This window comes from Vanacampus margaritifer, chromosome 8 (genome assembly GCF_051991255.1).
Source record: "Vanacampus margaritifer isolate UIUO_Vmar chromosome 8, RoL_Vmar_1.0, whole genome shotgun sequence".
Lineage (NCBI taxonomy): Eukaryota > Metazoa > Chordata > Actinopteri > Syngnathiformes > Syngnathidae > Vanacampus > Vanacampus margaritifer.
Window position 1 is genome coordinate 15,260,923 of NC_135439.1, and position 24,752 is coordinate 15,285,674.

A 24,752-nucleotide genomic window follows, 5' to 3' on the forward strand; every position below is an offset into this window, starting at 1 on the left:
CTTCAGGATGCTGGATGGTCTCTTCTCGTTTTTATGACCGATAGTCTATTAAATTTGTTATGCACAGCCAAAAGACAAAACAAACTGTATTTGTCTTGAACTGGAAAGATCATTCTTTTTGCAAAGCATTGCTATTTAAAGTTACAACAACAACAATCATTATCTGGATGCTTCACTGACCAGTGAGTGGAAACTTTAACTGCTTGGCCTGGTGGGTGAAATGTTTGGTCTGACAAAATGACTGCACAGAAAATCAGATGCTGTAATGGTTTCAATAAAAGATGCCAAGGCGATGTTGCGCAACCCCACTAACCAACTGGAACTACATCGTGTATACACACAATTGTTTTGTACAGTATATTTACACTTTTATTCAGCATTTGGGAAGAGCAAACATACTGTGTACATTAATTATAAACAAAGTGCTCCATTGATTCCCACGAGGTTGTGCTCTATGCTTTTCCACAGAAAGGTTGAGAACAAAATGGCTCCTCAAGGAGGCAGCGTTCCAGAGCTGTAATATACGATATCATTTTATACCCCGCGCTTGCATTCAGATGCAACTTCATAATTAGACAAGAGGCTGTAAAATAGATTGTATTGGCACTTTGGCAAATCAGGCAGAGGTGAGACTCCACGGACCGCAGCACAAACTCGGATTTAAATGAGTCTTACAACAGCGCCTTATTTTCTTATTTGGTCTGCTGGGAGAAATAAGAAAAAAATGATTGAAGATGGAAGTAAAAATAAAAAATTACTTATTAAAAACTTGACAATGTGCTGCTTAATATGCAAATGAATGTGCATGCAAATGAAATCTACCCACAAGGTGCAACATTATGCATTTTTAACATAGGCAGGCAACAGCGGATACCACAAGAGACACCGCAAAAGTAAACACACGCACGCACACACAAAACACACATTTTCTTTTGCTCCGAATCTTATGCCCTGATGTTGACATACTTTCCTCACACTTTCACGTGACGCACAAGCGCCGCAGAGTGAATCCCGTGTGAAAGTTAAGAAATGAAGGAAGCGGTGCAGTGACAGGGGGTTGTCCAACAGCCAATGACACTTCTCACATAATCACATGAAAAGAAACGAGCACAGCGAGTGTTTGTTTGTGGAACACGTGAGACCCCAAATATGACACAAACACGTCTGATGGGCACGTCAACATTGTGTCGTAACGAAACTGAATGATGTGAGCTCCTGTATGAGGTCATCTTTGAGAGCAACTCAACGTCCATGGTAGGGCTGCAACTAATTAACCCCGTAGCCAGACAGAAGTGCAATTTTGGCAGACTTCAGTCATTCAGCCTGACCCGCTGACCCTTTGATTTGAAAGATGTGGAAGCTTCTCGCACAAAGAACGACTTTTAAGAGACAATCTGAAAAGAGTCTGTCCACTTTTCTTTGGCTTCACCCACGAATTGCTAGAAGCCCATAACTAGACTGTGTGAGTGAAAAGGTATTTTGAATACAAGTTGCCAAAGCTAGATTTACATGATCATTTCAGATATATGTGAGATGTTCTGTGGAGTGCCCCAAGGATCTAATCTTGTCCCTATTTGATTTGTCACCAACATGCTTCCATTGGATGAACAGGCTTTACCCACTGTTACATTATGATAACACTCGTCTAAAAGTTACAAACCAATCTATCTACTATAGTTGAACAAATAAATATCATGTCGGTCAAAAAGACAACAAATCATACGCTAAATAATGAAAATGCAAAATGACTTATATTCTTGTTATTGTTGAATGTTTCTGAAATGTGATGGTAATTTCTCATCTTGGCCATCTCAGGTTAAACAATTTACTGAGGCATGTGAGGAGCTGAAATAAAGAGCTGCAACTATATTGCGTGATATTCAGAACCAGCAGACTAATGAGCAATATGAAAGATGAATGACACTGAAATAGATTTCTCGGGCATATCTGAGAAGATAAATAAAAGTGTCATCTTTGCTCGTCAAATTACTTTTAAATCAGTTTGTTTTACAATAATTCTCTCTCAACCAATTAATCAACGCATTTCATTATAGAGGTGGTGAGGCAGTTTTATATCTGGCAGCAATAATCCATCACATGCTTAGATTGCATATGCATCCAGCAGAAAGACTGGATACTGTTTTTGCACATTAAAATGAGTGTCAAGAGGTCATTTATTAACAGCCGCAGAGGAAAGCGAAACAGAATATTTAATCAGGAGCTTTAAACACTGAAAGAGGCTTCATATGCACAAAGGCTATACATACAGCACGACAGACATCAACCAAGAATGAAAAACTCTTTGGGTCTGGACCAAAAGAAACATTTTCAAAGACCCACCCATATTTTGGAATTACGTCATTGATATTCATGCATTATTTGGTGAGAAAATAAAGAACATGTTGTTTAATGCAATATTTTGCAATGTTGTTTTGTAATAATGTGCATTGGCTCATGCCAACTAACCAAAACCAAATCTGATTCATGTAAAAAAATTAAAAATAAAAAAATAAAAATCATCACCATCAGCTGCCCCCACTTAAATGAAAGATAAAAATACTTCATCCAAATTTGCACCAGCAATCTATCAATTCTTCCCATGTACGTCCACCTCCCGACCTCAAAGTGTTGCACAACAGCCTGTGTTAGCCAGCAACAAACACCAAAAACCAGAGGTAAGAAACAAGAGTTCTCTGGGAGCGTTGACCTCTTTCAAGGCGGAAAAACTACATTAGCCACCTTTGATCCAAAGTATGTCTAAGATCTGCACCACAATTGAATGGAGTTTTCTCTGGGCGGTTATCTAACAGATTACAAAATTCCATCAACGTTGCTTAGATTAGCTCCCAGATGAGTTGATCTCTAGCAAGTGTGCTGCATAATGCATGGTGTCCACAAAAACACTCCCTGATTTCATGGCGTTAGCAGAAGCGTATATCCATATCAAAAGCAACGCATACACACTTCCGACATTAAAATAATCCAAAATATTTTGAGTTTTGTTCCAATATATTCAGACCATGACATGTAAACATACGATTATTCCACCACAGTGGACCGGTTGCACACTTTTTTTTTCAAGTACTATGGCTGTGTTCACCACTTCTGCACTTTTTATTCTTTGTCAAAGGAAGAATATAAAACCTGAGATGGTTAGGAGTAGTGTTAATTTCGTTCACGAAAACTAAATAAAAATAATTTTGTCAACACACATTATTCACCAACACTAAACTAGACTAGACTAAAACCCTCATTAATAAACAATGACGAAAATGTACTTCACTTAATAAAAACTGGACTAAAATCAATACAAAAATCAACAAATAAAAGCGAGATGAAAATGATATGATTTTGTAAAATCCTGTCTCTGCTAATCTGTCACTGTGGCACATACACTTTCAAATCTGCAGCTAGCGACTAGTGCAACATGCGCAAACACATGCGACAGACAGGAAGAGGATTCAGGGTGAAAGGTAAAAGAAAGAAAAGTTCATTATAGTTATATGGTAGCATTAATCCAATGGCTATAACGTTCCCACAATAATGTTAATCCGATCGCTAACTAATGCTGACTAACTAGTTCATAGCATGGAGTCATAGTAGCCACTTGTTAATAGACTGTGTGTGATTTTTTTTTTTTTATGTGAAATAGTTTTAGATCCAAAATGTTCAACATTATTTGCTGACAAAAAAAATATACAGGGGTAAAAGGATTGTTCTGACTAAAACGTTGAGTTTTTGTTAACTAAATCTACACGAACAAAATTATGTTTTCTTGGACTAGAATAAAGACTAAAATGAAAGATTTATAGTCGACTAAAAATGAACTAAATAAAAACGGGATGAGGTTGACCAACTAAAAAACTATAACATGCGTGATTGAAACTGCACTGTGACTAAATTTTAAAAATTGGCTGATAAAATTCTAAATCTAAATTATGGCAATAATTGACGACATTATACGGCATTTTCATAGCACAATAAACCAGGAAATACGTCCAAAACATCCACAGATGACGTGGATGGGACAAAAATGCCCAATATGGCAAAATGCAGGGCACGTCATTATTTTTGATACTTCGTCATACATATGGCCTAATAGAATAAAGTCAAATTAATTTTTAATTGTGTGTTCCTTTAAAAGCCAAAAGAACATCACAGTTACATCTTATACAGTATGTGTTTAAAATCAGGGAGTGTTATTGTTGACACTGTACATCAGTCAAATGTGACCTGGTTATAAATCTTGAGTGACGGCACATGTGCTGCATGGTGCAAGAGCCATTCATTATTCAGATGACATTCTTCTGAAACAATAGGCCGGAACACACACAACAACAACACACACCTGACTGAGTTCCTGCTGCTCCAAATCCCATTTTTTGATGCCGTTGTCTCTCGATCCGCTGAACAGCACGTCTCCCTGCACAGCCAAACACTCGATGCCGTCGTAATGCGGTGGCTCAAAGTTATGAGCGGGGCCAACGTTACCCGGCGTCCCCTCTGCCACATCAAATACCTGTAAAATGGAAGCGCAAAGCACCATTAAATATCTCCGACTTGTATCCTGCCAGTGTTACTCAAAATCAGATGTGGTCTAAAAGTGTGTCTTCATGATAACTACCTTCACATAATGGTCTTTAGAGCCAGTGATGACTTGGTCTTTGCCCAGCAGAGACTGTCCCACCGTCAAACACATGACCGAGCCAATGTGACCTGTCAGCTTGCCCATAGCTTGCATCCTAAACACACACACACACAAGTGTAAAACAAGTTGAAGCAGATTTTTCAAAGAGCCACTCTCAAGTGAATGGAGACATTTTCCATTTCGCCAATAAAACTGCTGAGCCAAAGCCCTGTCGCAGAGACCGAGATGATACTAACAGGGTGTTTATTGAATGCATTTTCATCTTGGCAGAATTCCTACGCATCAATAAATGGTACTAGATTTTCTGTCTGGATTCCCTGTGTCCCTCTAGAACAATAAAAATGAAAAGGAGAATGTTGACACCTTGCCAAAAAATGCTCATGTGTATCGTTTCACTAATAATCTGCCGATTTTTAGTATCTTCTATAAAATGTTGAAACATACTGCTTGCATTGATTTGTTTGACATGATATCCACATTACAGAAAAAAAATTAATTAAGGAATACATGAATTAATGATTGAGGTGTCCACGTGTGTATTAAAAAAGTCATTCCACATCAAAATACATTGGGAATGAAACATGTGCCAACATAACATGGGTGGTCTGGTTCATTTGTGGTGTAAAGCGTGCAATTTGAAAATATGCAGCATGTGACGTCAAGCTGAGTGAATTTCCATGTGGGGATTGGTGGCTTGAGTACAGTAATTTCTGGACTACGAGCCGCAGGTGTTTTAATGTTACTGCACCGGGTTCCCGCTACTTTCTTTGATGAGGGCGCAAATTGTCTCGCTCTCGTTCTGTCTCTCCTACTGTATTTGGGCTCACTTCCTTTGTTTTGCTCTGCCTGACGCTCTTGCGCTTCCTTTAAAGTGCGCCCCATTGTGATCTGATGGCAAGGCAAAGCCGCACCTTTGTATTAGCCGCACGGTCGAATGCAAGTGAAAAAAGTAGCGGCTTATAGTCCAGAAATTACTGTAAATGGGGAATCATATTTGAGTGTAATTTCTTCTGAATATCACTTTTAAATATACTTTAAATATTGATTTCTGCTATTTCAGTCTGCACACAAAATACAAAAAACTACTTTTGCAATGAAATAACTAACACATCCATGGCTGAATACCACACCGCCAATAAAAACAAACCTCAGAAAGAATGCACCGTACCTGTTGAGATCCCAGATGCGAACAGTGTTTCCAGTAGCGGCATACAAAACAGATCCTGATGGGTTGAGGGCAATCTGGTTGATTTGACATTCCCCATGTGCAAATGTTATTGTGCGGGTGGTGGCGCTGGCACACGTGTCACCTGACACTACTACGCCTGACGAACTGGAAGAAAGTTAAAAAATAATAATAATAATAATCAATGGGGGAAATAAAAAGGGGACAAACAGAAAACCTCTAAAAAAAAATGTAGAAATTAATATTTTTTACATATTTATTTTTTAAGATAAAATATTATTTAAATTAATTAATGATTAAATACACAATGAATAATTAAATATTCAAAAAAGGTAGATGAAATAGTTGTTTTTTTAATACATAAAAAATGTCCAAAAAGTGACAGTAAAATGTCCAAAAAGGAAGAGGAAAAGCAGAAAATTACAATAAAATGCCCATGAAATTGCCAAAAATGTCAACATTTAATTTTAAAAAAGCAGAAAAGAAAACATTCAGAAATTAACCATAAAATGTCCAAAATCAAAAGAAGAAAGGCAGAAAATTACCATAAAATGTCTTAGGAATTTCCCAAAAAGTCAGAAAATTTATTTTATTTTTTTTACACAGAAAAGAAAATGTTCAAAAACTATAAAATGTCCAAAAACAAAAGAAGACATCCTAAAAAAATATATTATAAAATGTCCACAAAATAGCCAAAAATGACAGAAAACTGATAGCAAAAAATTTCACAAAATAGCCATAAAATGCCCAAACAGGAAGAAGAGAGGCAGAAAAATGACCATAATGTGTCCATGAAATGTCACAAATTTGACAGAAATACAAGAAAGCTGTTTTTACAGCTGCGTGTTTATATTAAAACGTCTATAAAAAAACGTAAGATAGAAGAAAATGTATCTCAAAGTATTGTATGGCGCACATTTTTCTGTTAAAGTGCAGCTCTTGGGCTCGCAGTACATTAGACCTTTTAACACTAACATACTGTTGCGTTCATTACAATATTTAAATGTTTTGCGGCTCCAGACAGATTTTTTTTGTTTTGTTTTTAGCCTGAAATGGCTCTTTTGTCAGTAAAGGTTGCTGAGCCGTGTTATGCCATCTTCTATAACTCAGGAAGTAACAGAAATCCTTGTTTCAGTTTTAGTAGCTGTAAAACCTTGGCAGAGGTCTTCATTCTGCTTCTATTTCATGACACTTTACTGAGCCTTGTTTCCTCATTATTCGAGGGCCGGTCACTTACGTGAGGGTGCGGACGCACTTAGCCGAATCTCGTATGTCCCACACCTTGATGTAGGACGTAGAAACGGAGAAGACCAGACCCGAGGAGGGGCAATATTTGACTGAGACCACATTGTTGGGATGGCTTTTGAGCGTGGCAATCTCCTGACCTGTCACCAGGTTCCACATCTTACAGGTCCGATCTGGACGAAAAGTATGAAGTTTGCATATGACGGTGCTTCTACTGGATTTATTACCAGTCACTGACTGTTTGTCCATGCCTTGGTCAAGTGCGTACCTTTGGATCCGGTGAACAGCAGCTCGTCTGTGGCGTCCACACACAGGACGGGCTTTGAGTGGCCCTCGGCTACAGACATACACTGCAGGGGGGCTGTCCGACCCCCCTTCACGCCCCCGATAGGATGGATCACACCCCTGAAGAAGAAAAAATAAATCATTCGCCGTGTTACTTCCTTTAGGCAAAATTATAGCATATGATTGCGACTATATTTCTACAGATGGAAGCACAACCACAGGCAAACATGCTTATTAAAAAAAAAAATCAAATGTAAATTATACACTTGCACTCAGTGAACACTATTGACATCCAATATAAGGACTGTATTAAAAATTCTGCTTCTTCAACTATAATGCTCAGTTTAGGCACTTAGAGTATGTTTATTATTGCAGTTTGTGGTTTAGTGTTTCTAAAGCTCTTGCATTGGCGCTCATTATTTTTGTGCAGGTGCACCTAATGATGCAGCCACTGATAGCACATCTCCGATCTCCTGCTCCCTCCTTACCCACTGTTGTGCAAAAAAAGTCTAATTCGAGTGTTACATCGATAAGAGCTCTTTGCTAGTCAACCCACTTCTTCGCTCACACGCAAGCATGCCATCATACGCACTACATAAAACATACACACAGCTGTCTCTGTGTGTTCTATGCACTTAATCCTCCCCCATGTAATGTTGACAGTCCAGAGTCGGAGACAACCTGGAAAGCAGTCATCGGAGTGAGACAAGTGCAGGGAGATGGTGGGGGGATTGTGAGAAAATTGGTCTCTGGTGGGCTTGCTAATAACACTAGTGGGGCCTGTGTGTGTGGTAAGTGGATGAGGATGAAGGGGGTAAACAACTACAGCGAAGGAAAAAGTGAACAGCGCAAGTCGTTTCTCATTCTAATATGTGTTTTTTTATTTGCTATTATCTTAAAATCTTCATTAGTGTCTGTCAGACTCCATGCTCCGGCTGGCTTTTTTGATTGGGCTAGGGGGCTGGAGATCTACCAATTCTGCCCAGCAACAGCCAGCAAGTGTTTGATGTGGCCAGGAATAGAAATTGGAGCAATTTTGTTGACCTATGTTGCTCCGTCAGCAAGAAGTGTATGTCCCTATGAAGAATGATGTGTCATTTGTGTGATTTCACATATTGGTGTTGAATAAGAAATTGGAATATTTAAAAAATGCTCATTAGATAAGAGCGATAGTCATATTTTTTCTGCTATGTATTCCACTCAAATGGCTGGTGCTAATATATTTTTTTATATGTAAAAACGCAGCTGGAAGAACAGCTTTTGAGGGTGTAACACAAACACAATTGTGATAAAGCACAAATGCACACTCATTACTTTCTATTACATTTAACAAACCAAATCAAAAAGTTAGTCATCAGCCAATAAAACAAAAGTTGCACATCAAACAAATTAAAATTCTAAAAAGAAAAAACAATGCAAGAGCAGACTGCAGAAAGAAAAAAATATATAAGGTGACATCATGCAGCATCCAGTCACAGCACCTTCTTCACCACCTCCATGGGTTGGGGGTCCCATTAAAAAAAAAAATAAAAAAAATAAAAAAACTTTTATCCTCGGACCCCTGTTGGTAATGGGGCCTCAAAATCGCCATACCTTACGATTACGATGACCTTTGAGCACCACCAATGCATGTAAAGTCGGTACTGGATATAAGAAACATTGGCAAGAAAAGCAAATATTGCCTTTGTAAACAAAAACATACAAACAAATTAATTAAATGTAACTTACAATACTTTTTTAAAAAAAATACAGGGATCCCTTGAGGTACGAACGAGTTCCATTCCTACACTGGCAATGTAACTCAAATTACCGCGTACGTCCGATATCACCATTAAAGTCGAAATTAACTTTAAAATGATTTCTATTAAATAAAACCAAAATATCACTAGAAGACCCAACAATACTATACTACCGGTGCGCAAGCACAGACAAGCGCTAGCACTAGCTTAGCAGAAACACTGGGGACAAAATGGCGGACGAGGGACAAAATGGCAGGGGAGGCGCGGCCGTCGAAAAGTTGAGGAAATGCTGTACTGTTAGGAGAGAGGGCAAGGACTATTATCATTTTAAAAGCTAGGAGGGAAATCGGTAAGTGCACCTCATTGCTGTCCGTTGACATTACGATATATTTTTATACCATGAATCCCTTTTTCTTTCATTTTAAGATGCAAACTGAAATACAGCTTCTCTCAGCACTGTACTGGTCCAAATAGCAGCAACTGCTCCCCGCTTCCATCAGCATGAACAATCTCATAGTGTGCGGAGTTATGAAGTATGTAAGAGCCAACTAATGGATGTAGCGGTGCCGAGCTTGGGGGACCAACAGACTAATGAGAAATGTGGGGGCAGATCAGTGTGTGTTCGCTGCATCACACTGAGAAACGGACAGAAGCGCCTCTGTGAAAGCCACGTCGAGTTGTACTGTATGTTAGTGAGAAATATAAATAAAGAGATGGCAAGGAGAGAAAAAAAAGTGTATATCATTATAAAATGAAAGCATTTGTCTTACACCTACTCTGTGCGAAACATGAAACAATTCTCCTAAAAACAAACTTCTAAAGCTCACCAATTAGCTAGCATGTATAATAGTCTTTCACTGGTACAAATTCTCACAGATGAAAGAGCATGAGTCCGGCTGCCTGCTAACACAGAACGGTGTCGATTTTTGGGTTTTGAAATTGTGTGTAAGGTGCTAATTAGTGAGCTTCAAAGGCATTAGGATCATGCAATTGCTTTTGTAACAAGTTTTGTTTGTTTTTTCGGCCATTTTAACACATCTTTGCAAACATTGTATTAATTATACATTTTTTTAACGGATTTCACTCAGTTTGACTGCGGAACCATTTTTTATACCGCTTCTTATTATGGTCAGTAAACTGGCACAGTGGGCAAAACTGGCAACATGATAAAGACTTGCCTGAGTTTTATTAAAATGCTTTCCAGGATCATATTTGCCCAATGTGAAGAGTCCATTAATGGACTGAGGGTCATTCAAGGTTTTACATGCTAGCAACACCACAAAGAAACCACAAGCACGCGCGGGTGGAGAGGCTGGTGGGTGAAGGAGGGACAGGTGGTGAAGAGGCGGCCGCTCATGACCAAAGGGACCGCGATGGCGTCATGGTGAGTTTACAAGTAAATGGAGAGCACAGGGGACAGGAGGAAAAGACACAGTTTGTCTACCTGAGCACCTCGGAGAGCGAGGAGTCGCTGTCATCCGACCTGGAGGCAGAAGAGGAAGGAGCGGGGGGTAGGGTGGGGTGTCAGGGAGAGGAAAGGTTAATCACGCTAAGGAAAGACAGAAGGGTTACTGGCAATGAGTTTACAAAAGGAGGAGGGACTCGGGAAAGGCTTTAGATATAAAGCAGTGCACAAAGCTTTTTCAGTGATGAGTAAACACCGAATAAGCTCCATGTTTGACTGATGAAAGATGTCATGTTTGGGTGCACACAGGCTGTTTTAGTTGACGGTTCACTCACAGACAGGAAAAAATGTAGCTCGACATCTTTTGGGAAATTCGATGGAAGAAGGAAAATTCTGTATATGTTGTAAACAGAAACTTTTAACCATCAGTAGGTTAAATTTGCAGGAGAAAGACTACATTTATATATACAACCCTAACCGACATTTGTTTAAAAAATGCTTGAAGAAATGGAATTGGAAGCAAATTCAACTACACACGGAAATAACTCTATTTAAAGTGCAAATGGGACAAATCTCATTCCAAGACATAGCCAGTTAACAAACATTGCATCTTTAACTCATTCACTCCCAGTCATTTTCACTGACGCAACCCCCTTTGCTCCCGGCTGTTTTACTGGATTTTGACTGATATAAAACATGGAACCTACCAAAAGAAAGATTAGCATCTCTTCTTTCATCAGGGAAAAAAAAAAGTATATTTCTATCTGTTTCTGTTTATCAGCAATTAGCATTAGAATAAAGCTAAGTTTCATCATTATTCACAAATCTGTTTGAAACAGTGGGTAAAAGAGTTTTTTGCAACATGGTCCTGGTTGATCTCAAATACTCTGCTGCCACCTGCAGGCCGTTTTTGTAATAACTACCATTGATTCAAGCATTCTCTTCAGTTCAGAGGTTGCACCAAAGTCTTCTGTATGCTCTAGCATCAAAAAAAATAAAAAATTAAAAAAATAAAAAACGTATAAATATGTCTTTGGGAACATGGTAATATTTAAAATAGAACATATTTATATACGTTTTTGGGAGCAAATTAGTTAATAGGTGATATTGGTGTTTTATTATCATATCACTGACTTAAGTATGTACTGTGATAATACTATTTTTGTTGTATTGTGTTTGTATTGATGCATGCATTACCAGTAATGACAAACTTAAACAGAAGTAAAATACTACTTCTATATTATGCCTGTGAGTATTGTGATATTGTCTGTCTGCATGTGTTGCCACACCGGATTGTTTAAAGGGTTATAACACTGCAACATACTAGACGATAACCGCTAGCTTGTGCCATTGCCCATTATGTTAGCCTTAATCTTTATAGCCATTTAAGGCAAAGCTAATAATTGTTTTAAATACACAATTTGTATTTACAATACACAATGTGAGTCTAATTTCCTTCTCCTTGAATGATTGAATGCACTGCAGTGTACATGAATGCAGGTTCAGAGCAATACAAGCAATTGTGAGCTAGTTCAACATCATTGGGAAATCAGTGTTTGCTTAAAACAAGACTTTGTCACACTCACTTGTAATGTTACAGCCAAACACCGCACATTAATTCATCATTTTATGACAATGCCTATCAAATGTATTCATTCAAACATTCACACAGCACTGTAACATTTCATAGACCTCCTGTAAGGCGGCCATGTCCGGAGGTGTGTGACATCATAGGAAAACCAGCATCATATTCACAACAGATGTGACGTCACGACATCATGTGTAAAGAGCCCATTGCAAAATAGCCGAGGAGAACTGGCATTTGTTACAGACAACCTGATGCAACTTTTCTTTCGATCCAAGACTGCTACATATATTGACTTAAGAAAAGCGTGAGGTGGAAAAACTGCACATTTTTGTGTTGATTATTCTTTGTATACAAGTTCCACATTGTCAGTGTCCTGTGCTCTTTCTGGTTATAATTAGGCAGAAGGGATAATAATCATTAATCTCACCGCCTGCTGAGCAAACGGCTGTTGAGGGAATTTATCCTCACCACGCCCTAATATCCACATAATCTCAGAAAGAAAGGCCATACATACAGTATGTGTGTTTAATAGAGCAGTAAAACTGTTTTTATATTACAATATTTATTGTTTAAATATGAAATTTTTATGGCCTTTGTTTGTTACACATAGTTTTCTAGATGGAAATGTAAAAACCTGCTCAAATAATTTATTTCTTTATTGCTTTTTATTAATGCTAGTATAGTGGTGCATATATATATATATATATATATATATATATATATATATATATATATATATATATATATATATATATATATATATATATATATATACACACACACACAAAAAAGTCTCCATCTTTTCCATTGAAGTCATCAATACAGCTGCTGCAGGAATGTCAAACAAAACACACACACACACGCCAGCTAAGAGACTTGAGATGAAGTCTCCAGTGAGGAACATATAAAAGCCTATGAAGAAAATCAACCTCCCACATCATTAAGCGGCGTCCATTCAAAATGGCTACAAATGACCACAGCTGTAGTAGTAAACCTACATAAAAACAGAAATAAAACAACCCTTCTATCACAAATATACATTTTATGTGATGGGCAATTCTGATTAATATATTCTATACTAACATTACCCCATGACTCACTACACGCATTTAAATAACAGATTTTCATGTATCATATACATCGATTTATGAGGCACATCAGTGTAATGTAAATGTGCATATTTAAAGAAAATTAAAAAAAACACAATTTAAATTTGCTGAACAAAGTACACGGCTTCACATATTTGCAGATTCCCCCCCCCCCCCCAATATTTTAACATATTTTTGGCGGGGATTATTTTTTTTCCCTCATTCACCTCCTTTTTTTGTGTGGAAAACGCACAATGTTTATCCCCTCCCCAATGCAGGTCAATGGGTGTCAATTATATGCAGATTTTTCACTGTAATGAATTTCCGTTGCTCATCTAACGTCAGCAAACATGAGAGCAAATGTGTCTGCAACCCCACGCTCCAAGGGCCGCCACGATCCAAGATACATTTCCACAATACCGATGCCAATACCGACACGTCACTTTCTATAGGTTTGTTTGAAATGTATTCCTTATTTTGAAAAAATACCGCTACTGTTTTTTCTGAGCACCTTTTCTCCAGTAGATGTAGAGCACATTTTCAGTACCTTGTGGTCATACAACTACTGGCACCACTTGTTCCCTCGAGATTGGCATTAATGCCACTTGAAGTGATCTTGGATACACAATGGGATTGATGTGCAGATAAACTCAGTGGAAATTGCACACACTTAAGCTCCACAAAACCACAGACTAAGGCCCTTTCTTCTCCAAAGACCTGACCTTCAGCCGCTCTACAAGGGCCAGTAAAACAAAGAGAAGCCGTAAAAATAACTTGATCGTAAGAGTATGTAGAGAGAAAAGGGGGGGTGGCGGGGAACTCGGTTTTATCGTACTCACTTGTCCAGAGCAGAACCTTGACTTTGGTTGCTGGTGAGCCTCGAGAACACATTGCGGTCATTCCTGGTCCTCAGAGGAGGGGATGAAGGGGGTGTATAGCCATCAGTGGGCCTGACAAATGGAGGGAAAAAAACATACATACGAATAAGTGTGCGTTAAAGGCAGCACAATAACACCGTGATGCATGTGACTATAAAATAGGTGTGCATGTACCTGTAAGAACGGTCATAAGATTTCCTTCTGGTGATGGGAGAGGTGTCGTAGCCTCGCGACTGCCTGGGACTGACACAAAAAAAAAAAAAGTAAACTAAGACAGTCCTCAAAGGATTACAAAAATCGTATACGAAGCATGGTTGTACTCACTTTTGTTGCCTGGGTTTAGCTATAAATGACTATTTTGAGTTAATAATGAATTTACAGTTATATAAACTGTACATTGACTACTTTTAATTGTATCAAAGTGTAATTTCTTATGTGTTATCCCATGACAATATATAAATAAATATCTGCAGAAATGCTCGGAGTGTAACTCACTTTTATGAGAAAATGTAATATACACTTTTTTTAAAACTCTTATACCGCCAAAAACGTAAATTGACGTTAAGGACACGCCCATGTTATACCACCAACAACGTGTCAATGGGCAGTGCAACGTCTTGTGCAGCGCTGCTTTGTCAATGGGGTTGGAAAATCCCAAAATACCCACTAACTATGGTCAGCAGATGGCAGCATTGTATCTCTTTTCAATGGGCTTCCGGTAGTATCAAATTACATGAAAACATGGCGGATGTATTCGTTTTCAAGGATGACGTGAATGATCAAAGCATTTGTAACATTAAATCCAATTCACAGAACGCCACTAAACAAAAAAGATTAGTGTCAAAGTCACTGTTGTGCAAAAAAATATATTTTCTCCTTATTTTGATCAATTTTGGCTAGATGTCACCCAAATTACCTATTTTCAAATGGTGATTACTAAAGAACGTAATAAGGTAGAAACATACTTTTTTTAAAAAAAATCTTTTTCATGTTTATGCAGTCATAGCACACAATATTCTGTTTGCCTTGAAAGATGAGTGAAAATACTCAAAATCGGCTGGCACTGTAGGGGTTGTCTTTTTGGATAACTTTTGGCAGTAAAAGTGTTTTTAATTACTTGCCCAATGATCAATTTGATTGTGTACGTTTTCAACTTACAAGGTGTGTCCTCTGACAGGCAAGCTGATGGTGCGTGACGCTCGTTCTCTGTGGTACGGGTCACGGAGAGAGAGGCTAAGACCAAGGCCCAGGCTGGCCTTGACCGTGCTCAGACAGTCCTCCTGTATGTCGGTGAGCGAGGCCAGAGACTTGGTGATTTGCTGCTGCTTGCCGCCAGCCGGATGCTCCGGGGCGGGACCCAGATACTCGGCCGACACCGCCTTCATCTGAGCTGACAGACGAGGTTCCACCTGCGTGGGAAATGTGAGGAAGCCAAAGGAGAGAAAGGAGACAGAAGACAACCGGGGCCATGTCAAATCAACATAAAAACAGAATCAAACAGAACGACAAAATGCAATTAAACTGAAGCCTAGCAACAAGGAGATGAGCAGGAGCATAAAATAGCAATAACTGCGTGGTCAAATAAAACTGGAGGGGGAAAAACGCAATAAAGGATGGAGGAGACTGTTCTACCAGGAGAAATCAGAACGGTTTCACACGATAAATTATTTCACACTAAACATCAGAGGCAAGTCAACTTGGAATTGTTTGCTTATACTGCCACCTTGTGGTTGATAAAAGAACATGTACTCTAACAAAAATGGAAAACATCAACAAATATTCAGATTTAATCTAGTGATTAATTTGTCAGTAATTAAGGCTAAAGTGGAGTTAAAGTAATTTACACAAAATTTAAATGAATGCTACAAATAAATAAGATTTTTCTTACCTTTAGTTTTAAGTCATCTTGGCTGTTGGATTCTTTCATTAGAGAGACACTGGAGGAGGGAAGCGGGAGCTCGTGTAAATAGATATGGTTAAAAGACTACAATGGGAGGACAGTTAGGGGGTATTTGGGGGTCAGACTGTGCTTTCACCTGTTGTCTGAGGCTTGGCTGAACTCAGATGGCTCTTCGTCTGTGCTGGCGTAACCGTTCTCTAAATGTGTGGGATGGGGGGAGGGGGGAGTCCAATCAGTCATTCAATTCACTCAACTGTGAATATGCACACATTTGTGCTTAAATAGTGTATGCGCATTTGACACACACATTTGTGAGTCATCAAAATGCTCATAGTTGTGTTTGTGCGTCAGTGAACAAAATTTTGAACGTCCTCTGACCATGAGTATGCACAATGAAGGATCAGCTTTTGAAAAAACATTGAACACAAATCTTTTACCCAAGTTACAGTAATTGATAAAAAACAAAAAAAAATAATTGCTGAAACCAGGAATTTGCTAATGAGTTAACTTAAATGTCCCAAATGCAGTGGCGACTCAACAAGCAAGATATTATATAGATTAATATAATATAATAATAATTATATTATATAATATAATAATGATTGTAATTGGAGGGGGGGGGGGGGGTTCCATGCATGTTTTGAGTGCCACATTCTCAAATGTAACTTTTGAATTGACCAAAAAATAATTAACATCATTATTGCATACTGTCAGTTTTTGTTTTTAAGCAAGCTTTTCAATTATACAGGTTAAGGATTTAAAAAGTTTTTTAAAGTTTTGGGTTCAAAACTCCTCAGAATTAGGGTGCAGTCCATGCAGACTCAAGCTGGCGGGCACTAACCCGTCATTTAACATGAATTCTGATTCCTAACATACGCACGGTGGTGAGAAGAAAATTGGCCAGTGTGCATGTGTCATCCTCTGAACTTGAGTACGAATATTCTAATGCAATCATGAGTGAATGAATCAAAAGCAATCATCTCATCTATTCATTTGGCTTCTACATAAACACATCTCACCCTGCTGTACGTTGTGGAGGAGCGCCTGCAGTTCAGGGATCCATTCTGCCTTTTCCCGCAGAGCATCAAGGATCATGTGATTTTGGGATGAACCAATCACATCTGTCTGTCTCAGCTGACCCTCCAGTAGTCTGATCTGAGCCTCCTTCTGTGCCACCTGTAAGCTCTGCACACAAACACACATGTGGCTGTGTTGATGAGCGGACTGAATACTCACAATGTTGTCAATTACATATATTTAAGTGCAAAAAAATACAAATGCATTTAAATAATAACGTTAAGGGAAGTGCATTTTGTTGGATGAAAGACATGAATATTGCATTCATATATGTATCAACTGATGTACGTACTGTGCAATACATTCATACCTTCAGTCCAGAGTTACAATGGTGAAAAGTAAACTTTTTTTTTTCTCTAGCAAACTTGTTCAAAGCATTGGGGACAGGCTGTTCCAAATACATATGCGCGAGGGAATGGAAGCAGTATGAATATCATATTTTTACTGCAAGCTGCAGGTTCATTTAAAGTTGGGGGGAGTGAATAAAATGTCACCCAGGCCTAAAAACATCCCCCATTCCTGTTAGGGTTTTTTTTAACATATGTAGATTATAACCACATTTTCAGACTGCAATTTCACTGAATATGGAATGGTATAAATAGAATGGAAAAACTAAGTTTTTTGTTTTTGATAAAATACAGTATATTTAAGACATAAGCATATTTTCAAAATTCAGGGAAATGAACATTATTGATTAAAATTAGGAAGAGAAAACAGACGGACCATAATGTATTTAGTAAATCTATCAATTCTCAAATCATTTAGTTGGTCTTAATATCGATTCACCTTGTCTATGGAGGCCTTGAGAAAATGGTCCAGCAGGTGGCGTGCTTCAGCCAGAGAACATGAGCTGATTACCACTGAAGTATCCACGGAGTCCAACTCATCCTGTAACAGAATTAGGAATCAGTGGAGTTGTTAAGTTGCTTTTTTGCAAACAGTACCGAAGGTGTGTGTATGTTTTTATCTTTAAGTGTCTACTTGTGTGCATACCTTTGTCTCCTCTATCTGCACAATAGTGGCCTGGCAGTCGGACATACTGTCATTTATGTAATCGATGTTAGCGTTGAGAACCTCGATATCCTCACTAATCTCTAAAAGCAGCCTGTCCTCCGCTTCTGGACCCTCGCCATCCGCCATTAGTACCGCTTTCTTGTGTGAGAGCGCCTCCTGCTGTGCTGTCAGCTCCTCTCGTTTCTGACTCGAAAATGAAAAAAGATGAGTTTATATCTGGGGGGGGGAAAAACGTAGTATAAAAAAAATCGGTGCCTCCCCAACCTTGATGAGTCGATCCATGTCAGCTTCTACATTGGCAATGGTCATTCTCTGCATGACGATGTCCATGATACGACGCTCCAGAGTTTGCCACTTCTGACGGGCCGACTTGGAGAAAGTTACAGCTCGGCCCGCTACAGCGGTGTTGCCAACGCCCGCTGCTTTACGCTGCAGCTTCTTCCTGCTCCTGTGAGGCGGTAAGAGAGGTGTGAAAGATTAAAACACCGCATACACCGTGCATGTCAAGCACATACAGTAATTGAGGCCATCTTACCCAACGACCCGCGTTCCATCCATGCTGCCTTCACTTTCTCCCAGGTATCCGTACCCATTGTTTTTGTTGTTCCACTGCCGCACTAATCCGCTCACGGTCTTCCCGCTCTCAGGTTCGGAGCTGCTTGCCGTGGTGCTGGCGGACAACTCTGCGCCAGAGTCAGTAACCGGCGGGGTCTGGTTCCAGCGGGCCACGCGACCGGCTACGCGGTCTGACATGGGCTTGGCCAGCCTGCGGAGGGCGCTCACCTCCTGCGTTTTCCTGCGCAGGACCAGCTCCTGTTGGCGCTTCTGGGACTCCAACGCTCTGATTTGAAACTGATGAGAAGGAACAGAGAGGAGGGTTTTGGGTACTTGAAAGTTAACATATGACATAAATGATGAGTTTACATTTGCAAACGTGGATTACAAATGAGCAAGGAAATACTTGAATGAAACGGTTGGAGATATCTGGAATGAATATCACTATTTGAAATGTGTCCATAGCGCCTCGCCCAGGGGTCGGCAACCTTTACTGTCAAAAGAGCCATCTCAGGCCAAAGAAATTTAAAAAAAATCTTGTCTAGAGCCGTAAAACATTTGAACATTTTGATGAACGAAACAGTGTGTTAGTCTAATGTACTGAGGGCCCAAGAGCTAATTAGAGCTGCACAATAACAGAAAATATGCAGCATCTAATACGTTGAGATTAATTTTCTTCTACCTTTCTTTCGTCTTCCATTTTTTTATTGTGTGTATGTGTGTGTGGGTGCGTGCGAGCGTAATTTTTCAGTCTTAGTTTTACATTTTTAGACTTTTATGCTTTTGTCAAATTTCAGATATTCTTGGAAATTTTATGAAGATATTATGGTCATTTTCTGACTCTCTTCTTCCTTTCTTGGTCATTTTATGGCTATTTTTTGCCATTTGTTTCTTCCATTTTGCTATCAATATTCTGATATTTTTGGCAATTTTGTGGACATTTTATGGTAATTTTGTTTTGGGACATTCTATAGTTACTTTTTGAACGTTTTCTTTTCTGCCTTTTTTTTTTTTTAATGAATTTTCTGCCTCTTTTTTGCAATTCCAAAGACGTTGTGTTTTTGGGATATTTTACGGTTACTGTTTGAACATTTTCTTTTCTGCCTTTTTAAAAACACATTTTCTGACTTTTAAGGCAATTTTGTGTACATTAAATGAAAAAATTGTGCTTCTCCTTTTCCTTTTTATACATTTTATGGTCACTTTTTAGACACGTTTAGTTTTTTGTTTTGTTTTTAACTTTTTCATCTACCTCACGTCTCTTTTTCTGACATCTAACAAATTTGGACACTGACATTTTTGGAATATGAATTATTTTTATTTTTAATCTAAATCATTAATTCATTTAAATAATATTTTTATCTAAAAACATGTCAAAATATATATATATATTAATTTCTACTATTTCCACAGGAGAGGGACTAAAGAGCCACATGTGGCTCCAGGGCCGCAGATTGCAGACCCCTGGCCTAGCCCAACTAACTGTACGGTCGTTGTCTAACCTCTTGTCTTCGCTGCTCCTTTTTGAGCTGGGCAATTTCCCGTGTCCTTTTAGCCTCCACCAGCCTCCTCCTCTGCTGCTCCTCCTTCATCTGCTTCATCACGGCCACCTAAAAGTAGACCCACAGGTGAGATGGCACCCGGCTTTGTCTCTCCAATCTGTGGTCTCACTTGGTCTCATACCTTGGCTTTCTTCATCTCATTAACTTCCGCTTGGAGTTTCTTCAGCTCCCGTTCGTACCTGCCCTGGTTTTTAAGGAGACGCGCGTGTTCCTTCTGTGCAGCTTGGAGCTTCAAAAGGTCTCGGTTCATCTCCTTAAGACGTTTCTCGTACTCCTGTTTGATCCGGTTAGCCGTCTCCTCCGTGTAGTTCTCCATGGACACTGCGGAGCCATGTAGTAACATTAATGCCGTACATCACTTCTTTAAGTGCGAGGGGGAAAAGGTTTGTCAGTGAGTGGACTGACTGAGGTTCTGAAGCACACGGTCCCGCTCCAGCTGGGTGTCTCGGATCTTGTTCTGCAGCAGAATGAGCTTCTCCTCGTACTGGAGCTTCAGCATCAGCAACCTACGCTGGCTGTTCTCCAGCTCGTCTATTAACTTCTGTTTGATTTCGATCTCGCAGGTCAAATCGGCAAGGTCGGCCTGGAAGTTGGCTGACGGTCGGAGGACAAATGTCAGAGGGAAACGTGGACAGAGAAACAAATAAGAAACATACCTTGGAAAAGATTCTGAATTCTTGCATGCCTGTATGCCACTGGTTTGGTTCTATGTGTATGGTGTAGCAAGTGTGTAAGTTGAACTTCCCTTTGAGGGACTATAGTCAAATGAATTAAAAATGGTTTTAAATATTTGTTGTTTGATGGCAACCCCAAGCCCATTTGAGGACCAGTGTGATTATTTGCACACTTTTCCTTGTGCAAGAAATGTGCTTTATAAATAAAAGTTGACTGACTGCATTGATAGATGTCCATAAAAAAAGGGCATTCCCCCAGTTGCTTTGTTGTTTAAAACAAAACTATTCTAAAAAACCAAGTGCCGACAACCATAAAGAACCTTTCTCATCAGAGTCTGAGTCTGAGTCCACCAGGCTCTCATCGCTGTCAAACTCGTCATCTTCCTCCCTTCCTTCCTCCTCATCCTCCTCTTCATCGCAACCACTTTCTTCCTGCACTGTAAACATGATGTCCTGTCCAAGAAGATCAAGATATTAGGCATTCTTCTTTTCCGTCCCAGTTATGAATCATCAGGTCACTTTTAAGTTTTACCTCGGCGTGATTGTCATCCGAATCGATCTCTCCGTTAAGTCCGTTTTGTCCATTGTCGCCATTCTCGTGGTTGTGTAGCTTAACACGTTTTTTCAAACCTTTCTCCAACTCTGGACTGGAGAAAGTTTAAAAAAAAAAAAAAAAAAAAAAAGTTAGGTGTGGATGAGCTAGACCCGATCCCAGCAGACTTTGAGCCAGAGGGTACATAAACCACGGATAGGTCACTAGTCAATATGCAGGATGATCACACTCACATTATACTTCGTATATTCTGTCGTTAAAATTAACAGATAAGAATGTTTTAAAAAACACACACTTAATGGATTAATTGATGAGGCCAGCATGGTGATCCATCTGGTTTACACATCTGCCTCACATTTTTGAATTTGGAGGTTCAAAGCTGGGGTCCGGCCTTCCAGTATGAGGGTTGCATGTTCTCCCCATGCTAGGTTCTCTCAGCATATTCAGTTTCCTCCCACATTCCCAAAACATTTCAGGCCAATTAAACTTTTAATTGTCCAGACTACAAAGGTGGGAATGTTGTTTTGTCTATAATATAGACACTATATGAATGGATTAATTGATCTTTCATTTCCTGATCAGTAGTCAAATGCTGATAAAGGCAAACAATGTAAAAAAAAAAAAAAATAGCAGGGACGGGTGAGTCTCGATACCATGTATTGGTGCCGTTATTAGCCTTATTTTAATGTATCGGTACTCGCGATGGGCCGCCCTCATGTGGCCATTTTATAGGAACTAGAAATTAAAAGAATAGAGAATTGCCATCAATTTCATGCATTTTCTTTTTTTAAATATGCTATATTATGATAAATAGTTTTTTTTTAAGTTCTCAGTCTTTTTTTTTGGGGGGGGGGTTATGTAATAGTGATATCGGTGACTACTCAAGAGTTGAGGACTCGTACTGGCATTGATCTGAAAAGAAAAAAAGTGCTATCGAACATCCCTATAAAATAGATCGATAAGTTTTGAGCATACTGTAATCCTCTCCATTAGTGCTTTGAAAAAGTTCCCAAGTAATGTGCTCAACATAAAAACCAGACTCATTAGCAAAGTCTTTTTTTAGTCTCATCACTTTTGCTTTTAGCACTGTAGAGTTTATGACCATTTTTACCCTCCCCTTTGCTCTGAGTTTTACAACCATGCATCTTATCAAACGCCCCATCTTAAAATTCCCATCTACTTCCATCTATATCCCATTAAGTCCCAATTAGCCTTTTGGACTGTGCACTTTACTCTCTCACGAAACAGTGGCCAGCTGACTGAGACCGTTCTGAGCCAAAGCCAGTTTTACTCCTGGCTGCATCCCAATTCCATTCAGGGAACGCCTTCCTAAATGAACTATAATGCACTTCTTAAGCTCAAGTAGATAAGCAATGGGAAGGGCAGAGTTTCACGGGAGTTATGTAAAACGGGATGAATATGAGGCGATTATCTCCTCACCTCATCCTCCTCTGCCTCCTCTCCTTCTTCTTCAGCCTCTCGATGTCCAGCTTGGCTCTGCGCAACACGTCTGTCATTTCGGCCTCCATGGACATGGTTACAGGGGAGGAGCCAGGGGGGTGTCCGGGGGCGGGGCTCAGACAGGAAGAATTGAAGAGCCCCCGAGAGGGGAGCCGAGCAGCTTGACGTCGCAATGATTCATTCATGGCCTCGCTCTCCAGCAGCTTGGATCTGTGTAAGAAAGACAGGTGATGACTTCTGATGTTTGGTTTAAAGAAATTAATGGTTATTAGGACTGCCTAGAGGTTAATTTGAAAGAAAGATTTTAGAAAATTCAGAAAATAAAGTTGGAGTATTACAAGAAAAATGAATCCCCACAGAAATGCAAATGTAAAATTCTGCAACCAGATGCTGTGATGTCTATGCAGTAACATTAAATATTTGTTTAACAAAAAAAATTCTACTCATATTATTTAACAAACCTAAAAAAATAAAAAAAAGAGGCAGTTTGCATGTAGTTCTTTTCTCAGGAACAGGCAAGAACATTTGCACATTCAAAGTTTATATTGATGATATTGATTTCATTTAACACTGATTGCATTGTTAGTCAAACTAAAAACAACTCAACTGCAACTTGCCAGCATCCTCACAATTTCATCCTTAAATGCAGGTTAAAAAAAATATAACTAGTATTACAACGTTGTTGTCATATTACAACATTATTCTATAAACATTATGAGGTTGTTGTTTTTTGTGCTGCTAAGGCAGTGACCGGAAAGTCCTTTTTACATTTACTTTTTGAAGAACCAAAAATTAAGAACCACTTTGTTTTCATGTAATGCATAAGACATATCGCCAGCAAACACATTATTAGTGCATAATTTATTATCTGACATCAATCTTTCACCTTATACAACTTCCAACAGTTTATCAATTATTGAGCTTTTCCCAAAGGTTTTACTGATATGCACGATGCTGGCCATAAATTAGACTCACCAGATCTCAAAGGTTCCGCCTTAACAAATGCTCGGTTTTGATTGACAATCTAAGAGAAGTACATATTAATTGAAGAATGTTGATTATTACAATTTCATTTTTTGCAGTGGTATGTAACTACCCTGCATCCTAGAAACATTTTGATGACCGTTTTAACAATTTAGCTAATAATTGGTACACATTTCCATATTTTGAAGTTGTGGCCATGATCTTGAGCAGCCCTGCAAGTTTAAACTCTCAGCAAGTTTTTGATATTGTGGTGTAAAAGAAAACTGACAACTGATCTTTAAAGGTCTGAAAAGCTCTTACCTGAGTTCTTCAACTTCTCGGATGTAGTTCTGAATTAGAGCCCCAATCTCCTGGTTGCCCTCACCTAGAGGCCAAATAAGAGACTTGAGTCAGATGGAAGCAAATACTAAAAATGTGTGTGATTACATACGTAAGATTGAAAAAGAGGAGTTATAAAATGAAATTGCATTTATGTCTGAATCTTAGATGGTCTGTAATACCCTCATCTACCCACATCAATAACAACAAAGAGTAAACAACTCAAGGTGAAGAAAAATCCAAAGAAGCACACTTACTTGACTTGGAGAGCAGCACGCTGACCTCATTGGCCAGCAGGTGTGTAACTCGGGTGTTGAGGTGGTCGATGGTCTCCTGCATGGCCTTGACCCTGAGGCGCAGTGTGTCATTCTCTCTTTGGAGCATGGCGTTCTCCTGGTAGAGGTCACTGTAACCTTCCGAACCGTCCTCACATGCCACCCGCTTGCCCTGCATGCCAAGATAGTCCACATGAGTGACAGGAGACAACGAGTATTTGAGGGCAGACATTCCTAACTAGTATCCCGTGGCCCATTAGTGTGCTGTAAAATATCATCAAATGTGCCACGAAAAATTATGAGGAGTATAAATCATG

General features: G+C 39.2%; 1 protein-coding gene across 4 annotated transcripts in view; it reads right to left on the bottom strand.

Annotated features, from left to right (window-relative positions):
• kif21b (kinesin family member 21B) overlaps positions 1 to 24,752 on the bottom strand; it is a 67,173-nt gene that overhangs the window by 12,251 nt on the left and 30,170 nt on the right. For 2 of the 4 annotated variants that reach the window (XM_077573239.1, XM_077573237.1), the window contains exons 9-32: positions 24,418 to 24,607; positions 24,143 to 24,206; positions 22,838 to 23,068; positions 21,377 to 21,491; positions 21,165 to 21,297; positions 20,576 to 20,764; positions 20,292 to 20,491; positions 20,111 to 20,218; positions 18,589 to 18,905; positions 18,318 to 18,501; positions 18,033 to 18,236; positions 17,826 to 17,927; positions 16,982 to 17,147; positions 16,099 to 16,159; positions 15,951 to 15,999; positions 15,221 to 15,471; positions 14,237 to 14,305; positions 14,024 to 14,134; positions 10,548 to 10,586; positions 7,348 to 7,484; positions 7,072 to 7,252; positions 5,817 to 5,981; positions 4,625 to 4,742; positions 4,349 to 4,519 (exon numbers count right to left, since the gene is read on the bottom strand). In XM_077573239.1, the coding sequence (XP_077429365.1) occupies positions 4,349 to 4,519; positions 4,625 to 4,742; positions 5,817 to 5,981; positions 7,072 to 7,252; positions 7,348 to 7,484; positions 10,548 to 10,586; positions 14,024 to 14,134; positions 14,237 to 14,305; positions 15,221 to 15,471; positions 15,951 to 15,999; positions 16,099 to 16,159; positions 16,982 to 17,147; positions 17,826 to 17,927; positions 18,033 to 18,236; positions 18,318 to 18,501; positions 18,589 to 18,905; positions 20,111 to 20,218; positions 20,292 to 20,491; positions 20,576 to 20,764; positions 21,165 to 21,297; positions 21,377 to 21,491; positions 22,838 to 23,068; positions 24,143 to 24,206; positions 24,418 to 24,607 (3,555 nt within the window). The remainder of the gene's footprint in view (positions 1 to 4,348; positions 4,520 to 4,624; positions 4,743 to 5,816; positions 5,982 to 7,071; positions 7,253 to 7,347; positions 7,485 to 10,547; positions 10,587 to 14,023; positions 14,135 to 14,236; positions 14,306 to 15,220; positions 15,472 to 15,950; positions 16,000 to 16,098; positions 16,160 to 16,981; positions 17,148 to 17,825; positions 17,928 to 18,032; positions 18,237 to 18,317; positions 18,502 to 18,588; positions 18,906 to 20,110; positions 20,219 to 20,291; positions 20,492 to 20,575; positions 20,765 to 21,164; positions 21,298 to 21,376; positions 21,492 to 22,837; positions 23,069 to 24,142; positions 24,207 to 24,417; positions 24,608 to 24,752) is intronic. The other 2 variants (XM_077573240.1, XM_077573238.1) reach the window with 1 other exon arrangement.